This window comes from Balaenoptera acutorostrata, chromosome 1, assembly GCF_949987535.1.
Source record: "Balaenoptera acutorostrata chromosome 1, mBalAcu1.1, whole genome shotgun sequence".
In the NCBI taxonomy this organism is placed as follows: Eukaryota; Metazoa; Chordata; class Mammalia; order Artiodactyla; family Balaenopteridae; genus Balaenoptera; species Balaenoptera acutorostrata.
Window position 1 is genome coordinate 166,307,499 of NC_080064.1, and position 15,151 is coordinate 166,322,649.

General features: G+C 57.3%; 2 protein-coding genes and 2 long non-coding RNA genes across 10 annotated transcripts in view; 2 read left to right on the plus strand and 2 right to left on the minus strand.

Annotated features, from left to right (window-relative positions):
• Positions 1-6,126, minus strand: part of TMEM63A (transmembrane protein 63A) — a 31,572-nt gene extending 25,446 nt beyond the window's left edge. Inside the window, exons 1-3 of one of the 4 annotated variants that reach the window (XM_028162772.2) lie at positions 5,990-6,126; positions 2,663-2,838; positions 910-1,109 (exon numbers count right to left, since the gene is read on the minus strand). In XM_028162772.2, the coding sequence (XP_028018573.2) occupies positions 910-1,095 (186 nt within the window). In that variant the 5' untranslated portion in view covers positions 1,096-1,109; positions 2,663-2,838; positions 5,990-6,126. Of the gene's footprint in view, positions 1-909; positions 1,266-2,662; positions 2,839-5,989 lie in introns of all 4 variants that reach the window. The other 3 variants (XM_007167206.2, XM_028162775.2, XM_057545981.1) reach the window with 3 other exon arrangements.
• On the plus strand, positions 4,946-9,796 carry LOC103002328 (uncharacterized). 2 transcript variants are annotated; one of them, XR_449755.2, is made up of 3 exons: positions 4,946-5,035; positions 5,126-5,393; positions 9,710-9,796. It is a non-coding gene; the product is annotated as an uncharacterized LOC103002328 (long non-coding RNA). The 2 variants fall into 2 exon arrangements; XR_003622021.1 differs by having other exon boundaries at positions 5,126-5,204; positions 9,710-9,793.
• Positions 9,022-11,973, minus strand: LOC103002500 (left-right determination factor 2-like). 2 transcript variants are annotated; one of them, XM_007167209.2, is made up of 5 exons: positions 11,724-11,973; positions 10,400-10,428; positions 10,182-10,297; positions 9,717-9,959; positions 9,022-9,385 (listed from the first exon to the last, which is right to left on the minus strand). In XM_007167209.2, exons 1-5 carry the CDS (start codon positions 11,971-11,973, stop codon positions 9,022-9,024), a joined length of 1,002 nt encoding a protein of 333 aa, XP_007167271.1. The 2 variants fall into 2 exon arrangements, with proteins under 2 accessions (XP_007167271.1, XP_007167270.1); XM_007167208.3 differs by having other exon boundaries at positions 10,182-10,428.
• On the plus strand, positions 10,349-14,911 carry LOC103002954 (uncharacterized). 2 transcript variants are annotated; one of them, XR_449757.2, is made up of 4 exons: positions 10,349-10,445; positions 10,892-11,164; positions 13,915-14,037; positions 14,706-14,911. It is a non-coding gene; the product is annotated as an uncharacterized LOC103002954 (long non-coding RNA). The 2 variants fall into 2 exon arrangements; XR_449756.2 differs by having other exon boundaries at positions 10,909-11,164.
• The last annotated feature ends 240 nt before the right edge of the window (positions 14,912-15,151 follow it).

Below are 15,151 nucleotides of genomic sequence, written 5' to 3' on the forward strand. Positions count from 1 at the left end.
AAAACGCAAAGAGGAGTTAGGACTCCCTTTCCCTCTTCCTATGAACATTTTCCCCGCAAGCAAACTTGGGTTGGATACCCGCCTCCTTCAGGGACAGGGGCCCTAACCCCCCTCCCCCAGGCCCCCACCTAACCTCTGGTACAAAGCAGTCCAAGGGGTCTACTCCCTCTGCTCACTCTTACCCTGTTTAATCAGATGGTCTCCCCTACATGGGAGGAGAAGGTGACAAGAGGGACCAACCATCCCATGGGCACTTGTCGAAAGAAGGTGCCCCTGAGCCCCAGTAAATCTCACCTAGCAAGTCTGAGTCAGTCTAGGGGAGACTACGGCATATTTCAAATTGGGTTGGGGGGGCGGTCTGTGGGAACAAGGAGGTCTGAACTAAAGAAAGGCCACCTGTGAGGGTCAGCACTGATAAGGTATACTCGCCTTTCCCCAGTTTTCTCCTTCTCTCGTCTGATCCTCTAAAGGCCCAGGGACCCCAGTGGGGAACAAGGGGGTGATATTTATAAATTGGGAATTGCAGCTGCTCTAATTCTCATTCACATCTCTCATCCCTGTGGACTGACCCTTCCCAAGGGCCTTAGACACATGACGTGCTGATACCTCGGTAACAATGGTAATAATCAAAAGAATCGTAATGTGTATTCTTCACATACATCGCCTTATTTAATCTTGTCCCAGAATCTTCGAGGTAAAAATGATTACCTCCATTAACAGAGCAAAAACCTGAGGCCTAACCAAGCTATGTAACACGCCCAAGGTTACAGAGCTGCAAAGTAGCAGAGCTAGGACTTAAACCCAGGGATGTCTGCTGGCTCCTCACCTGAGCTTCCCAGAAAGCCCTGGGGTGGGGGGGAGTGGAGGTTAAACAAACAAATAACTGACACGATTCCCAAGGAGTCTCACCAGGAAGCAGGTGACGTCTATGAACAGGACAGTGGGGATGCCACCGAAGGTGACCCCCTGGAGCACGGTGCTGTTTTTGGCCGAGTTGTAGCAGTAGGAGTCATTGGGCTGGTCCCCGATGCCCAGCCGCTCGCGGATGGCCACCGCCCTGGACTGCCACAGCTCCAGGAGTGGGGAGTCGGTCATCGTGCTGGTCCTCCCTGGAGAATGGGGCCCGGCGGAGGGTCAGGGCTCCAAGTCTCCCGTGGTTTCCCCAGCCAGCGCTGGCAGAGCCAAGGGCGGGTGTCTCCTCCAGGGGCGGGTGGAGCACAGGGATCGGGGAGAGGCGGACACTGGCCCCGCGTGCTCGGCAGAGTCTACAGAGAATAGCTCCATTGTGGGAACAGCCCGGAGGGTCAGATGGACCGGGCGGATGGCTCACCCAGGACACAGCTGGCCGCCTCCCCAGCGGGGGGGTGAACAGGAGGACAGGGAAGGACAGGAGCTGCTGTGGTGCCTGCCTAAGGGGTGCCAAGTTCCTCCAGCCTCAGGAGAGACTCCTGCCGGGAAGTCATTCCTGCAGGCGGACCCTGGGAGGTCCGGAGGGCAGGCAGGGCACAGGAATCAACAGAGGAGGAGGAAGAGCGTCCAAGTGCAACAGCTCTTGATCATCTGAGCCACAGACGAGAGTTCATGGGATGTCAGGCCGGGGCCTCAGAGACAGGCCCACTCCATACACTTGGAAACCGAGGCTCAGAGGCTTGAGATTTCCATTAAGATTAAGGAGCTGGTCGGGGCAGAACTGGGTCTCAGACCCAGCCTCCCGGGTCCCAGATGCCAGCTCTCTTTCTACTACGCCACACTCCCTCTGCAGCCGGCTACACACATGTGTTAGTTTAGTGAGAGAGTAAAAGCCAGGAAAGGGGCAGCGGAGAGGAGACAGAGAAGGCAAAAGGGGGTGGTCTAGGGTGAGGAGGATGGGGTCCCAGGCCTCCTCAGGGACCCCTGAGTCACCCACCGTGCAGCGCTGGAGCACTCCCCAGGCTGGGCCCTCTCATTCCTACACCCCTAGCCTTACTGGAAGGTCCAGCATTTCCAAAGCAAATATCGCTCCAGGCTGGTTGTTGACTTTTCCTTTGAGGCTCCTGGTAACCCAGGTGAAACTAATGGAAATCTCCAAACACCAAAGGCCCCAGTGTTAGTGGCCAAGTTCTGGCCTGCTTTTCACACTGTCTGTGGCTGAAGAGCCTGGAGAAATGCTCAGCAACACCTTCTCTCAAGGTCCCACCTCCTTAAATCTGGTTAACCTAGATTCCCAGGGGACTTCGGCTAAGTCTGGTCTTTCTACCTGTTAGAGGGACAAAAATCTTGGGGACAAGAAGAGGAGGTACAGAGAACAGACAGATATTTGGACTACCTGGTAATACTGGCAGGATGTGTGCTGGGGGAAAGTGATTCCCAACTCTGGCCCCTGGGACGGCTGGGTTGGGGACAGTCTCACACACACATGACAGGAAGTGCAGGGTGGGTGGGGGGAGGTGGCAGGTCAAGGGCATGGGAGGACTCTCCAGAAGGCCAAGTCACTCTCTCATCCCTATAAGAGACTGGGCAATGGCCGGAGGGTGTGATGGCAGAGCCACAAAAGCTGCCTCTGGCAGACAGATGGTCTTAGCTTCCCTCCTTTAAACCCCACCCCCTGGCACCGCCCCAACGGAACGCCCAGCCTGACACTGATTGGCAAAGGCCTGCCCCTCCTTCCTGTCCCCGCACTTACCAGATGCCAGGGGAAGGAAGTGTGGGTGAATGCCTTGGAGAGGACCTCAGTTGATGCAGGCTCTAGCAAAGGCAGTGGCAGCCCTGGCCACCTCCCAAGCTGCCTCAGGTCCGCCACTCATTTCCTGCAGGGCTTTCCTGACTGGGGTCATGGGGCACCAGCCTTTACAGACCTCCCTGAAGGAACACAGACAGTCAGAGTCACATGGGAGCTGCCCTCTTCCAGTTCAGAGCTTCTGGCCTGAAACCCTGCAGCACACTTCCCCTGCACTCACGCGTGCCCCAATGTGTCGGAACTCAAACGCTCATACAGAGCCTGTGGTTCTTCCCAGTGCACTCCCTCCTGCCCTGGCTCTCTCTCCCCAGACTCCTAGCACTACGGAGGGTCCACACTCCTCTGTGCTGCCCTGCTCCTCTCTCCTCTCTCTTCCCCAGCATCACCTGAGGGTCCAGCCTCTCCCCTCTTGTCCAACGGCTCAAGGCCCTACTGAAGCCAGGGCAGTGGACCTCCCCCCACAGAAGCGCTGGCAGCTGTAGGCTCCAGGAAGACTGAGTCCAGGACCTCATGCGGGCCCCAAGAGGCTTCCCCAGGGCCCCCAAAGACTAGAATCAGGAAAAAGGAATGCAGCAGAACAAACAAGGAAGGCTTGAAAAGTGAAGTGGAAAGAAAAAAACAACCCCATAAAATGGTCACAGAGGGAGCATTGTCCCTGGAAAGGGGCGGCTGGTGCAGTGGTGCTGGGGCAGGATGAGCCTCACCAATGCTGCTTTGTGCTGAGCTTTGGGAGAGCAGAGGCCCCGTGGGAAGCAGGTACCTACGCTCCTCTTCCCCCTTCAGCCCCAGTCACGCCTCTAAGTCAAACAGGCTCCCCTGGGTGGTTTTATAAGGTTTGATAAGAAGGACTCAGTGAGATCAGCCATCAAATCCCACCAGCCTGGGACGGAACCTCAGGGCTCCCCAGAGGTGGCCTGTCTTGTCTGCCCCCTCCAGGTGAGGGCACAGCTTTGGGGGCCCGCATTCGCTCTCAGAACTTTCTGCTTAGTTGTAGTCTGTTACACATGGGAAGTCCAGATTCTGCTGAACCATCACGGTCCCTCCAGGGCCAGTCCCCTGCACCTTCCCAAACGGGCACACTCTGAGAGGGCAGCTGGAAACACATGCACCACAGGGTGGCCCCGCCAGGCTCAGAAGGAACAGGAGGGGGAGAGAAGGGAACTCAGCTGGTGGTGACCGGGAGAGAGCTGGCTCAGTGGGCAAAAGACTGGTAGTGCTGGGCAGGGGCCAAACCAGCAAGTAGGCCCTGTGGCCAAAGGCGCCCTGCCTGGCAATGTCCACTCATCCCATATTTGTCAGATATGCATGTGTGAATGCCTACTCTTATCCATGCCTTCCAGAGAGCTCTCTGCTCATCGTCTCATTCAGGAAAGGCAAGATATACTGCTGAGGCCCAGGTGCCAGGTGAGCAGCAGGTGACTCAGGCCCCAACGCAAAGCTCAGCCCACATACACCCTACAGCCTGGTTGTGGCCAGTGAGACTGAGAGCTCAATGCCATGGCTGGTCCCAAAATTGCCAAAGAAGTCAGCCACCAATGCTAACCCCCTGCCCACCTGAGCTGGTCGCTGCTGGCCCCCACAGCACACCTGAAGATCTCTATGCCTCCCCTGCCAGGAGTGGCAACAGAACGCTGCAGGAAGTGTGTGAGCGTCGTCAGCTCTTGCAAATTCAGGGTATTTTTATCATCACCAAATTTTCTGACTTTGTTAGGACGACAACAGCTCCAGGCCTTCTGCCACAGGAGGTGACTCTGATGTTGTAGATGGCAGGTTGCAAACTTCTCCTTAAAGCCCCACCAAACAGGGCCCAGGAACCTGGACAACCATTTACCTCCACAGACACAAGCCCTGGAGCGCCAAGGAAACGGCACAGAGTCTGGCTGCAGTGGGAGGCGGGGCAGCCGGCAGTCACCTGAGCAGGCTCTGGAGTTAGGGTCTCAGCACCACATGCCTTTAGACATGTGGTTTAACCACTCGGTGCTTTGACTTCCTTCTCCATAAAATGGGCACAATGACATCTCTCCTGCAGGGCTGGTGGGAGGCAATGCCCATAAAGCACTGAGCCCTCGTGGGCACTCAAAATCTGCTCTCATTTTGTCACCTCTCCAGACAATGGGAAAGACAATATTAGGCATAGCAGGACCCCATCTGATATTTTTCCTGTTACAGCCCAGTGAACAGCCAAGGGAGACCTTTGCCCCCAAACTCAACAAACAAGAGGCGTACGAAGGCAAAAGGAGGCCTCTGCTTCTGTACACATCCACCTCAATGCAGAAGCAGACTCAGGACTACCTGACAGGTGTCAGAGGAGGGGAGAAGGTAAAAACACAATGGGCATGCAGAAGGGAGAAGGGAAATATGAGTCGTTTCTCCAATAAGCGGTGACCTGGAGTCTTTCCTTCTCCCCAGCGACTGTCCACAGCCCTGCAGGAGCCAGGGACTGAGAAAGACCCCAGGATGCCGCCTTGTACGCACTGGGCCTGGACTGGTGAGCACAACCCACCGGCTTAACCTCACACCCTGCATGCTGTGGGGCTGGGCCACAGCCACGCGACTTCAGCGTGGAGGGAAGCCGGCGGGTCATTCTGTGTACCGCGGTGGCCTCCTGCCCTTCAGGACACCGCCTGAGCTGAAAGACAGAGCTCACCCCCGAGTCTCAGGTGGCCGGGCTTATCAGGTACTGGCACCTCTGCGTTTTGGGTTTCCTAGCAGAGCTCTCCTCACCCTCCCCACCCCTCCCCAAAGCCCCAGCTTCCCTCCTCAGGACTCCAGCAGGGCTGCAGGGAGTGGTCACTGAGGAGCAGCCCCAAGGTGGTTTCTACCTTCCCAGCAGCAGGTGACTCAGATGCCTGGCCCCTTCCCAGGCCCACCTCGCAGAGTCGGAGAAGGAAGGGCCCCCAGGCTGCGCTCTGGGTTAGGCTGGGAGGTCGACTCCAGCTGACAAATCCCCAAAGAGAGGGGTGGGAAGAGAAAGGGATCAGCCATAAAAGCGAAAAACTGGAGCCTTGGAGGGGGAAGTCCCGAAAAGCCGCTAGGAAAGCTGGAGAGGCGCGGCGCTGGAAGAGAGGCGCGGGGTGTGCGCGGCCCAGGGACGGACCTTCTCCTCCCACCCACCCGGTCACCCCTGCTCCGGAGTCGGGGATGCGGAGGCCGGAGGGCCGCACCCCGGAACCGGACACTAGACATGGCACCCTGACGTAGACCCCAGATCCTGCACGCCCCGGGAAAGGCGGAGGGCAACATTCCCCCCTCCCAACGCTTCTTCCCCTTTACCTGCGGCGGCGTCGCTGCAGCCCGGCGCGGCCCGGGGAGGTTGTCTGGTTCCACCTGGCCGGGCGGGGCGGTGTCCGGACTACTTAAAAGTTACAAAGTGAAACTCCGGCGCTCGTGCACATGCGCAGACCCGCTTCCACTGCTTGCTCAATTCGCAGCTTCGGCGGGGCAGGCGTCCGCGCTGCCGCCGGCTCCCGCGCCCTGGACCGTGCGCCCCTCGGCGATCCTCCGCCCTGGCCAGGCCCCGGGGCGGCTGCTCAGCCCGCGCAGCTCCTCCTAAAGTTCTGCAGGCCCCGGCCGGGCCGGCTCGCGTCCTGAGACAGAGGGCGCCGCCACGGCTAATTCCTCTCCCCAGCCCCCGGCGCGTCCCCCTACCCCCGGCACCTCGGGGAGCCCCGGGCCTAGCACAGGGTGGTCGCGTCCGGGGGATGCGCGGGGAGAGCATCGGCAAACGTTCTTGATTGTCCTGTATTGCACTGAATTTCCGCGACCGGCTCTTAGGCCCGCCCGGGGGAGTGGGAGGATGGGGAGCTCGGCTGGGCTCAGCCCGCACCTCGGCTCCACGCAGTACGCGGTCACCCGGCTCCCAGTGTGAAAGGCCGCGGCTCCCCTACCGCTCTGGGCAGCCGGACAGGGAACACCCTGTGGAGGGTGGGTGGGTGCGTCCTACGTTTGGCCCCAAACGGAGGTCGCAGTATTTTCAGCGGTCCCCTGGAGCCAAAGCGGGTACTGCCAGGACCAGGCCGCCGGGGGCACCCATCTAGCTCAGCTCCCTAAGCGTGGCTTGTTTCCCCGGGCTGGGTCCCAGGGTGTTTCCTATGAGCCAGCAGCCTCCGCAACTGGACTGTAAGCTCCCCGGGGGGCGCCGGGCTGTGCGCTGGGCCACACGCAGGACGGGGTTCAGTGAGGACTGCGCCCCCTGTGAAACCGAAGACCACCGCCTGCCTGCGGCACCAAACTGTCCTCTTCCGCAGGCCTCGGTTTCCGTCTGAGTCTGCAACACGAGGGGGTGGGACCAAAGCTTCCCCTCAGGTCCCTTCCCGCACTAGAAATTAGTAAATCCTGAACAGGCCTTCACTCCGCACGTGTACAGCTTTGCAGGGCCTCTGACCTGTCTTCCATTTCTGGGCTTTCCTCTTTCCTGGAAATGGTCAAAGTGTTCTCCTTCCCTCCCTCCCCACACCTCCAGCACCAGCCTGGGGCTCTCTGGAGTGGGGTGGGGTAGCGGATGTCTCCTGCTTCTCTAACAGCTCCTTTTGTCCCATCTGGCTTCCTCCCTCTCCTCCACACACAGCCGCTAGTTATTTCCCGGAGTTTGCCCTTGGCCCCTGCGCTCAGCCTGGCCCTTGTCCTTCTGCGCAGGTGCCTGACCATCTCTCCTGCTCTTACCTCCCGCTGCCAAGGGCCCACGCCTGACCTCCAGCAGGTTCCTGGGTGTGGCCGCCGGACTTGCCCCTGGCTTCTCAGACTGCCTCTGTCCACTCTCTGCCCCCCCATACGCCCCACCTGTGTGTCCCTGTTCCTCCCCTGCCTCAGTTAATGGATCCACCCCCTGCCTGGTCTGTGCCCTGGGCCCCAGGGGAGTGCAAAGTTCTAACCCCTACCCTGGTGGAGCCACTGACAAAGAGAAAAGTTAGGATCCTTGATTTCAGAGAGGGAAGGGATTTCTAAACTTGACTTTCCGTAGGTTATTTCAAAATCAAGAGAAGGCCAAGATAGATCAAAATGTGAGTTGAGATAACCATAGCCCCCATTATGTGTCAGGCAGTATGTAGAGTGCTTGTAAAAACACTATTTCTGGGACTTCCCTGGCGGCGCAGTGGTTAAGACTCTGTGCTCCCAATGTAGGAGGCCCGGGTTCGATCCCTGGTCAGGGAACTAGATCCCACAAGCACGCCACAACTAAGGAGCCCACCTGCTGCAACTGAGACCTGGCACAACCAAATAAATAAATATTAAAAAAACAGACAAAACAAAACACTATTTCCTTAAATCTCCAGTAAAAGTACAGGAGTCAGGGATTGTTCCTATCTGATAGAGAAGAAAATGAAAATTTAGAGGATATAGAATTTATAGCTAATAAGAGCTGTGCAGCCTGGCTGGCAAGGAATCCAAGACATCCACACCCCAGCCCCAGATCCTACATCAAACTCAGTTTAAAAGCCAGTGTAATCTTGGCATTCGAAAATCTTATGTTCACCATTTTATCATTTGCTCCCTTTATCTGCCCCCAAATCTAAAGGAGTGACCCACATTCTTGTAATATTGATGATTATTTTGATCATAGATTTTTAAAAATTTTGTATCAAGTAGAATTGAAATAAAGCCCACTCCCTGTGCCCAGAAAAGTAAAAATGTCAACAACAATGATCAAAAAAAATTCTGCCTTAATCCTAAGAGGACAGGCGCCTTAGAATCAATGCATTTTGATCCTAGCACCCTGTATCACTTAACTGAGACCTTGAACAAGTCTTTTTAAGCTTTTCCCTTAGTCTTCTAATCTGGTTGACCTAATCCCTATAGAACTTTCTGTTCCCTCACAATTTGCAGGATTCTGGGTAAAACATAGCAATACAGAATAAAATCTGTTTTATTTGTTTCTTGCAGAATGCCCTTATTATCTGAGTTGGGAATGCACAACCCATACTTGACCCTAGGGTTTAAGCCCAGAGTGGCAGCTGCATCTCCCACCCATACCACAGAGCTCAGCCCAGATCCAGTGACAGGACAAGGAAACAATGACAAATTGGGGTTTCTCCTCTTAGGTTACAAAATCTACACAGATAAGTGCTTAGGATACAGTGCAGTGAATAATGTCAAGAAAAGAGTAGACTGGGCAGGGGTTACCCAGTGGCCAGGGAGTCTTGTTCCTGGGAAACAAAAATCAGAAGGTGAGCTGACTGGTCAGAAGAACTCAGGAGAGAGCACAGAGCACGTGCCATCCACGGTTCAGTAATCCCCATCTCTCCTGGTGCCCTGGAACACTTCTGACACACACACAAGCCAAGTCCCTCGATGGCTACACCCTGTGCCTACGGCTCCAGCTTCCTTGGTACAGGCACCCCGTCCCAGGCACAGCTGCACTTCTGCACCCTCATGTTGGGCAAGCTGACCACCTGGGTCCTGGGCTTGCCTCCCTCCGGGATGCTGACAATCATGGGCAGCGAGGTCGTCTCTGAGGCGATGCACTGTCGAGGCCCCAAAAATGGCCACTTGAAGGTCAGGGGCTCTGGGGGCTGCTGGCAGGTGCCCACACACTCATAGACCAGGAAGCCTGGGGGCTCCAGGACCCAGTTCTCAGCCCACTTCATCCCCTGCAGGTCAATGTACACCTCCCGGCGGCAGCAGCGGGTGCCCTCGGTCACTGGTGCCTTAGGATCACAGTTTCCCTGAGCTCTGTGGGGGGCAAGGAGAGGCAGAGTCAGAGGTCAGCTGGGAGGGCAGAGGTCAGGGGGCCCAGGGCGGGGCTTAGTGGGGCATCTGGAGGGAAATTTATGGTCCATCTCTTGTTATGTTCAAAATGCTGGATATCTGTGATAAGGATGGGTAACTAGAAATAACCCCCAAATAAATAATTAGACTTGATATTACTCCTAAGAGCGTTAGGAGAAATTTTATATATTCATCCATTCCCATAGCACCCCGTAAAGTTGCCCATTTCAAAATAAGTTTAATTCCGCCATTTGCCTCATTATTCGGGTTCACCCATCTGACCCACAGCACCTACCCGTAATCCCTGAGGTCCAGGGTGTGCAGCTCTAGCTGGGGCTCCCGCTGCCCGGTGCCCGACGGCCCCTGCGAGGCGAAGCGGACCAGCCTGTGGGCACTGGAGGCCAGCGGGCCCAGGTGCTCCCGCTGCACCGACACCTGCAGCAGCAGCGGCTGCCGGGGCCGGCGCAGCTGCTGCCAGAAGTTCACGGCATCCGTCACGTCCAAGGCCTTCCAGCCGCTCTCGTGGACGGACACCAGCCTGCGACACCACACGGAGACACAGGCCCGCGCTGAGGGGTGGGACTGGGACGGCTGGGGTGGCCCCGGGGGCGGGGGCCCTCTCCCCCCTCCCCCCTCCCCCCCCCCTCCCGGCCCGGCCGGGACCGCGCCGCCCCTCCTCCCCCAGGCCACCCCTCCTCCCGCGCCGGGCCCAGCCCCCCTCCTCATCCCCCGCCCCGCACCCCAGCCGCCACCTCCCCACCTGGAGTCGATGAGGGAGGTGCGGTTGGAACCGTCGTCGCGGACGTGCAGCCACTGGACGGTGACCCGGGCGCGGTCGCTGCGCGGGAAGAGCCGCTCGTGGCTGCGGAACGCGGCCTTGGGGACCGGCTCCTGGAAGAGGCGCAGCACGGCCTGCACCAGCTCGCTGTGGGGCGGCAGCCGCTGCTCCATGTGGAACACCAGCAGGTGCGAGGAGACCTCGGACACCAGGAACCTGCCGGCCACCTCTGGGGACACGAGCGGGGTCAGTGGGGCCCCTCCGGGCACCAGGGGAGCTCTGAGGGCGGCAGGGCCCAGGGCCAGCGAACAGGGTTTTCCCCAGTAATCCCTAGGGAGAGATTGGAGGCTGGGAAACTGATGGGCCAGGCCAGAAAGAGAGCACCTCCACTCCTAGAAAAACTGCTAGGGCCAAGAAGGCTCTCCCCCATCATCTGAGGCTGGGGCTCGTTTACTAGTGGCGTCTGCCCTCACCTGGTAGGGGCAGCTTTGAGACGCTCTGCAAGGACTGGGGCTTCCAGTGAGGGCTACAAACCCACAGCCTTCTTTAGGCAAAGGGGCAGGAGGGGGAATGGAGGGCGGGAGGCAGAAGACCCAGCTAGTGAAAATCTATGGTCACCAGCTGAAACTGGCTTTTCCTAAGAGCCAGAGGAAGAGCCCTGAATTTACTTTCATTTCCCTGCTCATGCCCAGTGAAATGTCCCCCAAAGGAGGAAGAGGAGCCAGGGGCCTGTAAACAACTTTTGTGGGACTACTGAGCCCTGAGAGAAATGGTGAGGATGGGTACAGCGCCCTCTTCAGAGGCACCAGCGACATGTCCCCAACACCTGAGGCTCCGGGTGGGCAGCATGATCACCGGCCCAGCCAGCCACGTGGCCACAAGCAGCCACCCCTGCTGAGGTGTCCAGGACCGGTCTCCTCATCTCCCCAGACACCTGGCCTCGTCTATGTCTGGGCACTGAGGAGGTGAGCCCCAGCCCCAGGGAGGTGACAGGCTGCAACAGGATTCAGACCTGGTACCTCCCATCTCATATAACGCCCACAACTCTGGGAAGTAGTCAGAGCTACTTTAATCTCATTTCCAGAAACACAAATAGGCTAGAGTTGTTTGGTGACTTGTCCAAAGTAAAACAAATATCAGAACTGAGAACTGAACTCAGAGGTCCTTTCTCTCTGAGGCAACAGTCTCTGCTGAGGCCAGCCTTTTTGTCCACCAGCACAAAGTCCCCTTGACAGCCTGTCTTCTCTTCTCTATTCTCCCCTCTTTCCACTTTGTTTCCCTACCCCATGATATCTGTTCTTGCCTTGGCCTTGGCAGCGGGTCCAGCCTGGCCCAGCTCCTCCTGGCCCCAAAGGGTGGGGCCCTCAGTGCAGACAGAGACCAGGGGCCCAGGCCCAGCCTTCCTCACAGTCCATGGTCCCTCCCCATCGCCCTGTGGACCCTGCGCCCCCGGACCGCCTCCCCAGAGCAGGCCCTCCCCCCCCACCACGAGGACCAGGCTGCAGCAGGGAGGGAGGGCCTCACCTCGGAAGTTCTGGCTGAACCTCTTCCCCCGGGAGCGGGCCCCGTGACTGCGCTGCAGCAGGGCCACGTACTGGGCCCTCACGTGGGCAGGGATGACCAGCCTCTCCACATCGGCCTCGTCCAGGACGGGAGCCTCGCTGAGGCGCAGCTGCCGCAGCAGGCGGCCCAGGACCCGCTCCTCGGTCAGGGCCGCCCCGGGGCCGGCCAGGGGCAGCGCCCAGAGCGCCCAGCAGAGCCAGAGGGGCCGCATGGTGCTGCTCGGGAGAGGGAGGGGCAGAGAGGACGGGTCCCCGGAGGAGGCTCCGGGAGGGTCCCAGCTGGGTGTGCTGAGGGCCAGGCTGGGCCAGCTTTATAGCCAGGCCTGGGCTGGGCCTGGGGGGTGGGAGGGAGGGAGGTCACACCCCTCGGACCTCCTGGGAGTTCAGCGGCCAGACAGGTCCCTGAGCCCCGAGGAGGGGGCTGTCTGGACTGTGGACAGATGGCTATTGTTGTGGGTCAGAAGCCTTTACCTTGGCTTGGGGTCCCTGACCAGTTAAATTTAAAAGCTTGTTTCCTGAAGAAGAGGCAGGGATCTCATTCTGTGCTAGATCCCCTGTCCCCCAAGTCAAAGAACAAACTCCCGTCCCTGGAGTGTGGACATAGAGTCCTGTTCCTTGCTGCAGCTAAACTGCCAATTCAACACCAGGGCTCTCTGCCTAAGGACCGATCCTGCCTGCCGGAATGAGCGTCTGAGCCTGGGGCTCCGAGGGCTCCTGGGAGCTGTTGAGCTCCTGGGCTGTCCACGGTTGGAAAACCCATTATTTTCCCCGGTGTTCTGGGGGGTCTTCCTAGGCAAGGGAGCCTGAGATAATTTAGTTCCAATGGGGTTTTGTCCAATAAGGAACCCCATCCTCTCCCTCTTCCTGGCTGTTCATGGATTCAGAGGTCAGATTCGAAAAGACCATCCAGGCCATCCCCTCCTCCAGTTTTTAATATTTTTTTTTTTTAAATTTATTTATTTATTTTGGCTGTGTTGGGTCTTCGCTTCTGTGCGAGGGCTTTCTCCAGTTGTGGCAAGTGGGGGCCACTCTTCATCGCGGTGCGCGGGCCTCTCACTGTCGCGGCCTCTCTTGTTGCGGAGCACAGGCTCCAGACGCGCAGGCTCAGTAATTGCGGCTCACGGGCCCAGCCGCTCCGCGGCACGCGGGATCTTCCCAGACCAGGGCTCGAACCCGTGTCTCCTGCACTGGCAGGCAGATCCTCAACCACTGCACCACCAGGGAAGCCCCCCCTCCTCCAGTTTTTGAGCCAAGAAAACCAAAGCTCAGAGAGGCAAAACATCCCCAGCCTCACAACCGTTCATGATGGACACCTGCGTAAAGTCAGGTCTTCTGATTCCCAGCCCAGAGTTCTTTCCACAGCCTCAGCTATTTCCAGCCAGAGTCCTGCTCAACCCCCTGAAGCTAGCCAAGTGGACCCAATCCAGGTGATCAGGGCTGGGCAGGGGCAGGGGGCATGTCCCCCAATTTCCTGAGACTTCCCCACGTGAACGTGGATTTGCCTGGTTGAAGAGTTTCACTGGGGAAATAAAACAGTTGGGCAATCAGCCAGGGATCAGGCTGCCAGGTGAAATACCCAACACAATTTGGGATGTACTTTAACAAATTATTTGTTGTTTATCTGAAACTGAAATTTCACCTTTCATCGGGAGTTCTATATTTTTAGTAGCTAAGTCTGGCAACCTTAGCCAGAGGCCAAAAGAAGAAATCGAATGTGGATTGGGAGACTTTTGACAATGGGCTGATCAGCGGGCGGGCGGGAGGGCAGCCCCCATCCTTTGTCATGCAGAAGAAGGAGCCAGGCCTCCCCCACTTCCTCCTCAACCTGTGTCTGGCCTAACACCCTGCCAGGTCAGGTCGGCTGGAGATGGTTAAGTGGCCCCTGAGCCAGATCTTCCATCTTGAAGGGAGGAGAGAAGCCAAGGGAACAGGGCGTCACTACCCCTGATACGGGCCAATCTGGACCTGGCCCACAGCCGAGGGTACCCCGGAGGGCAGTGGGCCGGCCGTCTTGGGGTGTGGGCAGCAGACCTGGCCCCCAGAGGGTCCAGGAGAGATGGATCATAGGGACTGAGGCAGGAGGGCAGGTGAGGAGCGGGGCCAGGTGCCCACTACCACCCTCCTGCCACTAATAGGCTGGGATTTTACCCCAGCCAGAGTCCAGACTGCCAGCTGAGGGCCATGGGAAAATGTGAGGTCAGAGGTCATCCTGCGGACTCTGCGGATGGGGACAAACTGGACCAGAGCCTGGGCTTGGAACCAAAGTGAGCTGTGAGGTTGGTGAAGACTGGAGGCCAGGAGCCAGTTCACCTCTGGATTAGAGCATCTGGGGGTCTTTGGGGGGATAGAGGCTCCTGTCCCTTTCCTGATCAGGGCAGGCACTGCTGTGGTGCTCCCGAAATTCCCAGAGGCCCAGCCCTGCACCCATTATCCTCCCCGACCCCAGACCTGGGGGCCCATGTGGCTCCTTGGGGTCTCCAGACACGCCTCTGGGTGGGCACTGGGCCCTCCCTGTCCTCCCACAGCAACTTGGCCTCCGCGTTAGCAGGGCCAACCCTTCCCTGGGGCTCCCTGGGCTGAGAAGGGTGGGGAACAGGAGAGGACTAAGGACCCATGTTTCCGTTTACCCACACCTTTCCAGCAAGGATGAGCCCTGGGTTCAGTCCTTGCTGTGCCACTAATCGGCTGTGTGGCCTTAGATGGGTTTTCTATCCCCTTCAATGTAAGTGTCCTCCTACAAAATGGGGATAATGTACTTTTTTTTGCAAAGAACTTGCCAGTATTAGTGGGGATGTCAGCAAAGTGCCTCTCACAAACCACCCCCCCCACACACACACACACAATAGGTGCTCAATAAATGGTAGGGGTCTTTCAACTGATACTAACTTACCATGTTTAACTTTTTAAATTTTTAAGTTAACAATGTTTCTTAATTATTTTCTAGTTAATACACATAGTACAAGAGTCAAAAGGTGCAAAAGGTGTTCATGAAAAATGTCAGCCTCGGGAGTTCCCTGGTGGTCCAGTGGGTAAGATTCCACGCTCCCAATGCAGAGGGCCCAGGTTTGAGCCCCGGTCCGGGAACTAGATCCCGCATGCATGCCACAACTAAGAGTTACCATGCCACGACTAAGAAGTCCACATGCTGTAACTAAAAGATCCCACATGCCGCAACTAAGACCTGGTGCAGCCTAAATAAATAAATAAATATTTTTTTAAAAAAAGTCAGCCTCCCTGCCTTTGCTGCTCATCTCCCACTTCTCCTCCCCAGAGACAGTGTGCTTACAAAGAAACTCAGATATTTTTCCCACCATACGAATCTTACTACCCCCTTTTCAAAATTATAATTTTATGCTGTAAATGGTACAGTAAAAAGTCTCTCCCATCCCT

Bases quoted from the DNA above. Each gene is read 5' to 3' on its own strand.
- LOC103002500 (XM_007167208.3), bottom strand. From the start codon at position 11,973: ATGCGGCCCCTCTGGCTCTGCTGGGCGCTCTGGGCGCTGCCCCTGGCC. The intron at 10,429-11,723 runs GTGAGGCCCTCC...TCGTGTCCCCAG, and splicing joins GTTCAGCCAGAACTTCCGAG to AGGTGGCCGGCAGGTTCCTG. The intron at 9,386-9,716 runs GTAGGTGCTGTG...TGCCCCCCACAG, and splicing joins CTGGACCTCAGGGATTACGG to AGCTCAGGGAAACTGTGATC.